The sequence below is a fragment of the Cricetulus griseus genome (genome assembly GCF_003668045.3).
Source record: "Cricetulus griseus strain 17A/GY chromosome 1 unlocalized genomic scaffold, alternate assembly CriGri-PICRH-1.0 chr1_0, whole genome shotgun sequence".
Taxonomy (NCBI): Eukaryota; Metazoa; Chordata; class Mammalia; order Rodentia; family Cricetidae; genus Cricetulus; species Cricetulus griseus.
The window spans coordinates 71,307,729-71,318,763 of record NW_023276806.1 but is presented as its reverse complement, the minus strand read 5'-3'; the positions used below and the strand labels follow the sequence as shown (position 1 = coordinate 71,318,763).

The following is an 11,035-nucleotide window of genomic DNA, read 5'->3' as shown; positions in this document are numbered from 1 at the left end:
GAAGGGGAGGAGGAAGTGCCTTTTGAACACATGCTGGGATAGAGTTAGGAAGTGAGATATGCAGACACTCCAGGGGACCATGGAACAGCAAGGACACAGTCCTCAGGTGACATCCTTGGAAATGCTTCCACAGGCTCCACAATGATGGCTTTCAATGAAATTGTCTCTGTTAGTCTGCTTTCAGGAAGATTATTTATTTATTGTTATTTATTATTATTATTATTAATTTATTGTTTATTTACCTGAAAGGAGCTTCCTGCAGGCCTAGGGCAACTTTTGAGGGGGTTTCCTGTCCCTGTCGTGCCTGGCATTTTGATGATATAGTATCTGTGGGTGAATGTTTACCAGCTTCCCGAGGAATCACTGTTGTCTGGAATCTCAATGGGCTCTAGGATTTCCTCTGAGCTCTGAAGCTGACTTGAAAAAGCTGAGGAACTTGCCTCAGACATTGCCTCCAGGAGAGCTTTGATCTGTCTGTAGCAAGCTTCACATACCTGAGCTGCTCTGTTTGCAACAGAGGAACACATTCATGCTTGCTTGCTCAATGACGATCTGTACCTTTTTTGAGAAACTATAAAAACAAGCAAAATATTTTGATTTTTCAGTTTGTGATCTAGTGGAAAAGATAATTAATACCTCTATAGTTATAAAGGCCACAGTGATAACTCGTATAAGAAAAGATAAAGGAACAAGGGACTACATTTATTTGAGTATTAAAACAGGACTCCATAGAATGTCCCCCAAACACTTGGAGCTCAGTAAGCTAGGCACTCAATAAACATTAGTGACTGCTATTTCCAGGAGTGGCTTTACAGAGCAAGCAGGATCAGACTAAGTAGGACTGCTTGCCAGCCAATGGGATGCCCCGTTAAGTTTGAATTTCACAAGTATAGCAATAGCATTCCAGTAAGAGTATGTTCCAAATATTACAGAAGACATACATATATTGCAAAAGATACACTGTTTGTCTGTCTGAGATTCAAACTTAACTAGCCATTCTCAGTTTTTATTACTAAATATAACAAACTTAAGTCAAAGGCTTCTGTTAACTTTATTGAATCATGACTGATAGGTAAAAATTGTGAAATAATTCCCCTTTGAGATAATTAGCATATGTATTCACTCATTTGATTATCTTTTCCTTTCCTTCTTTTCTTATTTCCCCCATTTTTCATCTCCTCACCAATACTGTGGACCCATCTCCGGGTTCCCCATTTCAGGTTTCACACAGAAGTGAAATCATGTCTGTTTAGTTTCTTTGTTATTGTTTTGCTTAAAAGGAAGAAAAGAGAAATGCTGAGACATGAGACCATAAGACTATAAGTTTATTATAAGGCCCGTCAGAATGAGGAAACTAAGAAGAGGAACAGGGTAAATGACTGACCGCCAGGGCTGGTCACCATAGAGAGACAGAGCGGGGAGGGGGGGAAGAGAGAGGGGAACAGAGCATACAGAGAGAGTAAATGGGCAGGGGCCTATCTTTTAAAGGGGTCCTCTGCACCTGCGAGCAGACCTAGTTCCCATGGAACCTTGGGCTGACCAGGGTATTGCCTGTTCAACCAGGTAACAGGGGCAGGCCAGCATAATGCCTGAACCTTTCATTCTTTCACTTAGCATATTTCCCCAAAGACAGGTTTCTCTTCTTTTCACCAGCTGAACAATAATTTCTTGTATTTACCCTTTTCTTTATCCATTCATATATTGAGGGGTATTAAGCTGCTTCCCTAGTGTGTAATTGTGAATAATGCAGCAAAAATCTGTTCAAAATCCAGCTAGTGCTTTAGGGGGAGGATAGAAGTGGGTAGGTGGGTCATACGGCAGTTTTACTGAGAACTGGATATGGAGATGAAGAGCAAATGAAGAGAGTCCATGCCCAAAGACAAAAATGAGGAAAGAAAGAGCACTTTCCACAGCATTTCTGTTCTTCACTGATGGCTACCACTTACTACCAGGCAGTGGTGGTGACCACTACTCTGAAGGCCTTGAGATAATTCACCCATTAATTTATTAACATGTAGTAGGTTGCCATTGCCCTCATTCTTTAAATGAGGACACTGATTCACAAGGATGAAAAGTAAACTTCATACAAGCACAGAGCCAGGAAAATGGAGCTAGGATTGTGGAGGTAGGTGTTTGGCCCCAGTGGCTGCTGTTTTGACACTTGAATGGAGGAAAACCATCTGTTTAACATAAGCTTACTGTAAGCTTTCAAGTCGTTTTGAAAGTAGGATGAACTCTGAATCCTACACACACAGTCAAATGTCATTGGTTAAATCTCTCCTTCACAGAAGTGACAGCCAGAATGCCCTAGAAACCCTCACCTTCCTTTGGGTGTGGAAATGATTCATCTTTGTACCCTCAAAGTCCCCCCACTTCCTGGAATGTGGAATCTTCCCCCAACTGCTGGCTGCACAATCAAATGCTACCATTTGCAACAACTTATCAGAAGCAAACAAGCTACAGAGAATTGAGCAAGAATTTCCGGGATACCAACATTATGGTCAGAGCAAAGGATGCCATGTGAGCTTTGGCTCTTTGAGTAGGACAAAGGTGATGATTAACCCAGTCTCCTGCAGATTTAAGTAGGATGGGAGCTAAGAGTAGAGTCATTCCTCCTTTCTTTCAGCTGCAGTGCTCCTCATGAGCCATCCTCATACTAAGAAAAGATGCTTTCCCTGAAGGTCACCTGCCTCATCCTGAGTGTGGCCAGCACTGTCTGGGTATGTACTTTCTCTTCTGTCATTGTCTGGTATTTCTCCTACAAGTAGCTTTGAGTTTGGAGTCTACCAGGTCTATTACATTAGTTAGACTATTATATACCAGGTCTTCATTCTACCCTCTCTATAAATGCCAGGCCATGGAGGCAAATGCCTAGATAGGCTTGACAACTACACAGGGTCCTGTGATGTTGAGGAAGGCCATAGGAGGGCATAGTGAAAACATCATCAAGGGAACCTGACATCTGTCACACAGGCTGACTCATTTGTGAGATTTCATCTTCCAACATGGCACTTTTGTTTGTTATATGTTTTCATGGTGCTCGGGATCTATTTAGTGTCTGGGCATGACAGGAAAGCTTTCTACAGTGGAGCTACGTTGCCAGATTGCCAGCCTGGTGAATGTCCCCACACCTTTTTCCCTCTGAAGTCTGTAGACATCATACTAACAGAACAAATCATTTGGTAGGAATTGTTCTCTAACTTGTCATTTCTGGCTGTTTGTCTATGATAAACAGCATGTTTTAGGTTTGGTATAGCTGTTCTGTAGGTTTTCGTAATGTTGAGGACTGAGTCCAGAACTTTCTAGATGCTAACACACATTCTCCCATTGAGCTACATCCCCAGCCCTAAAGGTAGTTTTTCTATCTTTTTGAAGACATAAAATGTAAAAGGCAAATGTATTACCTTTGAAAACACACAGAAAATTCAGAAGGAGTTAGTTGTGAGGCAGTGTGTTCTTCGGAAAGATTTGTGCTTTTTTTTTGGATAATCTCTAAATACTGAAATAATTTCAAACTTAAAGACATATAAAATAAAGAAACCCAAAACAGCAGGGCTTTGGAAGCATTATAATTTATGAAACATGTCAATTATGTCCAAGAAACTCAGTAACACCCTACTTAGTTACCCAGGGTACATATTACTTTGGTTGCCTTCTTGGCTCACCATTCATACATCTTGAAATCAGAGAGTAAGAATAAAACATTTTTGTGGGAATAAAACTAAAATCACCAGCTAAGGTGATGTTTCTGGATAATTCATAGCTCTATTATTTTCCTTAACTCTTGTTGGTTTATTCAATTTCTGTCTGCTTTATTGTTGCATTATTTTATTCTGAAATGCAATTGAATTTACCATTATAGTTCTTATACAAAAGGATTCCACTTGTTCTTTTAAATGAATTGTTCATTCCTTTAATTATGATAATTAGGGTTATTTGAATTTTCACAAATGAGAATGAGACTGCATTGACTTAATTATAGGATGAACTACCCCAAACTAGTGACAGTAAAACTCTTGGAAGTTAGTAGTACAGACTGAAAACAATGAAAGCCTAAAAGCCATGTTCATCCATTAAACCATGAATTCTTGTTGAACAAAATGTTTTTTAGTTCATCTGGCTTATAGCTGAGAATTTTTAACCCTGTATTTCTAATTATAAGGTGTTCAATAATTGGTAGTTGCTGACTACTGCTTTAACTGTTTATTATTTTCATTTTGAATGGAAATCTACAATTGCATGATTGTAGTTCAAAACACTGCCAAGTTTTAACTTCCTACACTTGTGTTCTTGATAAATGCTTGTCTGAATCATGGACCATCTCCAAAGGTTACCATAGAAACCTGATAAAGAAAGGGAGAACAAGTGCAAGAGGACAGACATGCAGAAAGAAGACTTACAGGAGAAAGAACTATAATTTTTCATCTATGGCCATGAAAGGAAAGAAAATGATGAAATTTAACTGATTTTGTTAATCCAGATCATTTTTTTTGTTTTAAACCCCTGACATTTAGCAGGTGCTTATTGAGCATCAATACAATTTTAAAAACAGTTCACAGCCTGTGTCTCCTTTACAGCTCATAATGACTCTGTAGAATAAGTAGAATTTTCATTTAATTGTCAGAAGATGACAGGCTGAGGAGGCAGACGGCTTTGACTTTTACCTCTGCTTTTTCTTCCTTGGGCATGTGGACATCATTAATGTTTCCATAAACAACATCATAATGGCTAACATTGCTGCCTCTGCTCCTTTTTGGATGTTTCCTTGAAGGCCTCAGACACTGGGGGTGAATTTATAGAAGAAGGAGCAACAGGGCGTGGCCCAAGAGTTGTGGAGAAACAGCAGAGCCAATGCAGAGAGACAGACTGGCCCTTCTGCTCTGACGAAGATTGGGTAAGCAGAGAGTATGGTGAGCAGGGTTCCTTCCTTGTGGGACAAATAGCTACAGGCTCACTAAGTGAGTTCTGGAAACCTTTCCCCATCAGAGATAATGTAAGGGTAACCTAGCTCCTTACATGCCAAATTAGAGAGAGAAAATAGAAAGAAAATTAGTCCTAAAGCATTATCTAGTTATCTCTAGTGGGATAAACAAACTGGATGCCTGAATAGTGGGACTTGAAAATTCCCAGATCCTTGAGCAAGACTAAGTGGACCTTCATTCTGGAATTTCCCTATGGCCTCTTTACTAGTCCTTCGAGCTACTTTTAAGTTAGTGGATACTTGGAAGAGCTGGGGAGGGGAAGCTTCAGGTAATGTTTTAACAAAACTTACTAGTAGCTAAGAGAGAGACCTTTCATATAATCCCCTGTCCTTCATTTTCAGAACCACAAATGCCCTTCTGGCTGCAGGATGCAAGGGCTGATTGATGAAGTCAATCGAGATTTTATCAACAGAATAAACAAGCTTAAAAACTCACTATTTGATTTTCAAAAGAACAACAAGGATTCTAATTCGCTGACCAGGAATATTATGGAGTATTTGAGAGGAGACTTCGCCAATGCCAACAGTGAGTAGTACATATTTGGTTCTCAGACTTTCTAGCAAAAACAAGAACAAAAATCCCCAATGATAACATTTTCCTTCAGCTACTGTGATTTCCATTCCAAAGTACTCAGCATGGAAGCCACTTAAATTGAAGGTGGTGTACATCATTTCCACAATCAGAGAAGTTAGCTTAGATTTTTAACTTCCCATATATTGAAAGTAAGGAGAGGTAGACCATTCAAGTAGATACTCTGCTTGTGGCCTACAGACGAGGAAAGGAGTCTCAGAGGTCAAGGGACTTCTCAAAGTCACAAGGTAAACATCTGCTCCAGATTCTGCTGAGCCAATTATATACTAAGATTTGAAACACAGGACCATGCTCAGTCTTCCCCTGGGACTTACCAGGGCTAGGAAGTACTGTGGTCACTCTAAGCACGGAGAGCAAGTCCATGGGAGTCCCAGTTCTTGTGGCCTTGTTTGCCTCCTTCTGTCTTTATGAAACACAGAAAAATGTAATATCAACGGTGCAGCACTAGCTGGCAGGTGACTGATCCTGGTAATGCCCAAAATGTTTAGAAATGATTTCAAAGTTCCAGGTGGAATGAAAATCTCAACAGAAATATCTAATAATAGATTCAAGTCCCTTGAATGAAGTTTCAATCAAATCAAACTCACTACTTACAGAACCTCAGTTTTAAAACTCCAAAGTATTTTCTTCCGGATTTCTAGTCACGAGTGGGACAGTTTGACTAATACCCACGGATGGCTTTTGTATGGAACAACCCAATTAAGCCTGAAACTTGCAGATTGCACATCCAGAGAACAGACTATAAAGAAGTAAAGTGTGGAAATATTTATAAGCAATTTCCTTTGGTGGGGAGGAGGTTAAGCAAATCAGTCTGCAGCCAGTTGAATACACTGAATTTTCTGTTTCAGACTTTGATAACACATATGGCCAAGTGTCAGAAGAGCTGAGACGCAGAATTGAGGTCCTGAAGCGAAAAGTTGTAGAAAAAGCACAACAAATTCAAGTTCTGCAGAACAATGTCAGGACTCAGCTGATAGACATGAAGCGCCTGGAGGTAGGCATGAGACCCTGGCACCAACCACTTTGTCTTTGACTAAGAAAGAAAAGGAAGACACTAGTCTTCTGAGTGTCAACTAAGTTCATTATCACCCAAAATAAAAGTGTCTCCCGCCACAGAGGAGAAGACAGAAGTACAGAGATGTGAAGGAAATTCTTGAAGGGAAAACAGTATATTTCAGAAGAACACTCTCTCCAGTCTGCCCACCACATGCTGACACCTTGGCTTCCACATCTTGGAGGCTCTTTACTGAGAGCTTCCATTCACAGAGATTTGTGTCTTTCTTTTTCCCCATTCAAATTCTAAAATGGATCCAAATAACTCCCACTGCATAACCTCCCTGGCCCTACACAGCTGCCAGTGAGGATACCATGATAAGTGAAAGACAAAGTGTAGGACTGATTTTTCTAGTAGTCAAAGAAGTGAAACCCATTTCCAAAATGTAAACCAATTACCAGATACTCAGCTATCTCAATAGGCATAATTCATTTCTCTTTCTTCCTCTCTTTAGGTGGACATTGATATCAAGATCCGCTCTTGCAAAGGGTCCTGCAGCAGGGGTGTAGCCCGTGAGATAGATCTAAGGGACTATGAAGGTCAGCAAAAGCAGCTTGAACAGGTCATTGCTAAAGACTTGCTTCCTTCAAAAGACAGGCAGTACTTGCCAGCAATAAAAATGTCTCCAGTTCCTGACTTGATTCCCGGAAGTTTCAAGAGCCAACTTCAGGAGGCCCCTCCAGAGTGGAAGGCATTAACAGAAATGCGGCAGATGAGAATGGAGCTGGAGGGGCACGTGAAGGGTGGGGATTCACGCGGTCATCCTCGAGGTGATTCTCCAACACATAGACCAGGGGCAGAGGCCGAAAACCCAACCAACTCTGGACCTGGTGGATCTGGGTATTGGCGTCCTGGGAGCTCCAGACCTGAAAGTGATGGAAATCTGAACGCCGAGGACAGGGAGTTTGAGGGAAGCTCTAGACCTTCAAGTTATAGGCCAAGTAGCTCAGGCTCTGGGAGCGCCATGCCTAGCAACCCTGACTGGGGTGAGTTTTCAGAGTTCACAGGAAGTAGCAGCCCAGCAATAAAGAAAGAGTACCACACTGGTAAAGTGACCACCTCTAAAGGAGATAAAGAGCTCATGATTGGAAACGAGAAAGTCACCTCCACCAGCACAAGCACCACACGTCGTTCATGCTCTAAAACCATTACCAAGACTGTGACAGGTCCTGATGGTCGCCGAGAAGTGGTCAAGGAAGTGGTCACCTCGGATGATGGCTCTGATTGTGGTGGTTCCGTTGACTTAGGCATGACCCACGGTTTTGGTGGCAGATTTGATGAGTTTGCCCAAAGGTTCCCCGACCAAGCTGCCTTTTTTGACAGTCACTTCGATTCACTCTCCTCTAACTTCAAAGAACTTGGCAGTAAGACCCATGCGGTAGGCTCTGATTCTGGCATCTTCACAGACTTAGAAGACCCGAGGACCCATGTACCTGATTATTCTTCCAGTAGTAAAACCTCCACTGTAAGAAAACAAGTCACCAAGAGCTACAAAATGGCAGACGAGGCAGGAAGTGAAGCCCACCATGAAGGAGAGACTAAGACCACCAAGAGGGCCCGTGCCAAATCGCGTCCATCAAGAGGTATCCACACTTAACTTTCGGGAAGTTCTGACACCCTAGATTAAGTTAACCATTTCTGCAACGTGCTCATCAGACACGCTGCACCTCTTTCCTAACCTTCTACAGTACCTTGTTGAAATCATACTTGGTTTTTTTGATCAGTTTTTCATGCTAGACTGTACCTTCCATGGGGGCAGGGACTTTGTGGTGTGTCTATCTCTGTAATACCCAAATGCCTAACAGTGCAGTCATTTCTCAATAAACATATTTTAAATAAATGAACAAATTCTTCTGAAACTCAATTCTGAGTCTGTTTAACCGAATTCATTCAAATGTGTGCTGTTGTGACATTCAACTCACTAACCATAAATTTCATCTTATGTCTCAGTTGACATTTTAAATCAGGTTAAAAATTTGTTCTCTGAGTATTGATTGATAGACACTTAGCTACCTTTGATGACCATTTGCTATTAGTATGTGCAAGCAATACTTCAAATCCTTAGAAGAAACTTTGCACTTTGAACACATAAGTATCTTTACATGCTTAAAATTGCATCTCAATGTATGTGCAACGTTTTTCCCATGGGAGGAGGGAGGGAAGGAAGGAAGGAGGGAGAGAGGGAGAGAGGAAGGAGGGAGAGAGGGAGAAAGGAAGGGAGGGAGGGAGGGATGGAGGGAGAGAGGAAGGGAGGGAGTGCAAACAAGCAGGCAGGCAGGCAGTATCTATCTTTAATCTGGGGCAATGCCTTTCTTTGTAAAGTAAAATGAGAGTAATTTCGTCCAACCAGCTTAATTTTTTTTTTAGACTGTGATGATGTCCTCCAAACACATCCTTCAGGTGCCCAAAGTGGCATTTTCAGTATCAAGCTACCTGGATCCAGTAAGATTTTTTCTGTTTATTGCGATCAAGAGACCAGTTTGGGAGGATGGCTTTTGATCCAGCAGAGAATGGATGGATCACTGAATTTTAACCGGACCTGGCAAGACTACAAGAGAGGTTTTGGCAGCCTGAATGACAAGGGCGAAGGGGAATTCTGGCTAGGCAATGACTACCTACACTTACTCACTCTGAGGGCCTCTGTCCTCAGGGTGGAATTAGAGGACTGGGCTGGAAAACAGGCTTATGCAGAGTACCACTTCCAGGTAGGCTCTGAGGCTGAGGGCTATGCTCTTCAGGTCTCCTCCTACCAGGGCACAGCTGGAAATGCTCTGATGGAAGGTTCTGAGGAGGAGGGAGCAGAATACACCTCACACAGCAACATGCAGTTCAGTACCTTTGACAGGGATGCGGACCAATGGGAAGAGAACTGTGCGGAGGTCTATGGGGGAGGCTGGTGGTACAACAGCTGCCAGGCTGCCAATCTCAATGGCATTTACTACCCTGGGGGCACCTATGACCCCAGGAACAACAGCCCCTATGAGATAGAGAATGGGGTGGTCTGGATTCCCTTCAGGGGAGCAGATTATTCCCTCAAGGCTGTTCGGATGAAAATCAGACCACTGGTGGAACAGTAGCTGAAGAAGTGGGGAGTTGGGACTCTGTTTTCTTTATTTGATTAACAAAGAAGAAAGAAAATAAGGAAGATGGAGTCAAGAATCTTGTCAACTTCTTACAAATTCCCAGGTGCTATTTTATTTTTCTTTGTACTGTAGCTAAGTGTAACTGAGATGTATTAGTGCTTTGGATAATAAAATTATACATTTTTTTCACCTTTAAATACCTCTATGCGTTTCAAAGCAAGGAGATGCCAGGGAATAGTCATTACACCAGGAAGAGGGAGCCAGACTGGGGCTCTTCTTGACCATGATGAAGGGTGCTGATGTAGGCTCCCCAGTCAGAGGCCCATCACAAGTGGAGACGATAGTTCACACATTAGATTTTGTGGGCTTTAAGCTGACCTTTGAGCTCTGACTCAATAGTCTCCTATGCTTGCAGGTCTCAGCTCTCCATCCACATTGTGTTTTGAAACTGGGTCTCTCACTGACCCAGGAGTTTGCCAGTTTCTCTAGACTGGCTGGTCTGTGAGCACCACAGACCTGACTGATGGGGTTACCAGGGTGTGCTGCTGTTCCTAGCTTTTTGTGTGATTGTTGGGGATTTGCATTTGCTCAGGTCTTTACTGACTGAGCCAATGCCCACATCCATCAGTTTTTGTTGTTGCTTGTGTTTTGTTTTCCCACTGTGGTGACTAGTGAAGCTGGCAAAGAAAGAGCACTTAAGCTGCCCTCCCCACCACCGTCCCCCCCCCCCACCTCCACAGCAACAGTGGCTGCCTGCCTCTCAGATTATTCTTCGTGTTAAATGCTATTCTTGCTTTCCTAGCACTCTCACGGCTTCTAAACTGGAGTTGGTTGGAAGAAAATCACCAGTCCTTCCCCAGGCAAAACCCTAAAGCCCTCTCCCTACTTATAAAAGAACCGTTTTAAAAAATCAGTTCAATTTCGTTTATTATATTTGCAACTACCAACATTTTTCTGATATGATGATAACTCCAGATTCCACTCTTGGTTTGTTAACAGTAAGAAAATGATATTTTAAGCTGACCAAGAGTAAGTACTGAATTTGAAGATTGAACTGGGTATTGGGGGGGGGTCACTGTTGAATTACCTTCTAAAAACTCAGCTACTGGTTTTAGAGTGCAAGAATTACCATTCATCACTTCTTGAGGAGGGGAAACTTCATTAATCTTTCCCTGAGGAACTGATAGGGAATGGACTCGTGAAACAACATAGTGTTTGAGGAAGCAAGATATCACTAACCACAGAGGTTAGAGGTTATCCTCAAGGCCCCTTACCTGATTCCAATCTAAGCAAGAAGGACTACAAGGTTCAGCAAGTCAAGCACA

General features: G+C 42.1%; 1 protein-coding gene across 1 annotated transcript; it reads left to right on the top strand.

The window, feature by feature from the left end:
• The first annotated feature begins 2,666 nt into the window (after positions 1-2,666).
• On the top strand, positions 2,667-9,704 carry Fga (fibrinogen alpha chain). The gene is made up of 6 exons (XM_027392945.2): positions 2,667-2,720; positions 4,772-4,894; positions 5,324-5,507; positions 6,422-6,567; positions 7,082-8,210; positions 8,995-9,704. The coding sequence occupies exons 1-6, from the start codon at positions 2,667-2,669 to the stop codon at positions 9,702-9,704; spliced, it is 2,346 nt and encodes a 781-aa protein (XP_027248746.1).
• The last annotated feature ends 1,331 nt before the right edge of the window (positions 9,705-11,035 follow it).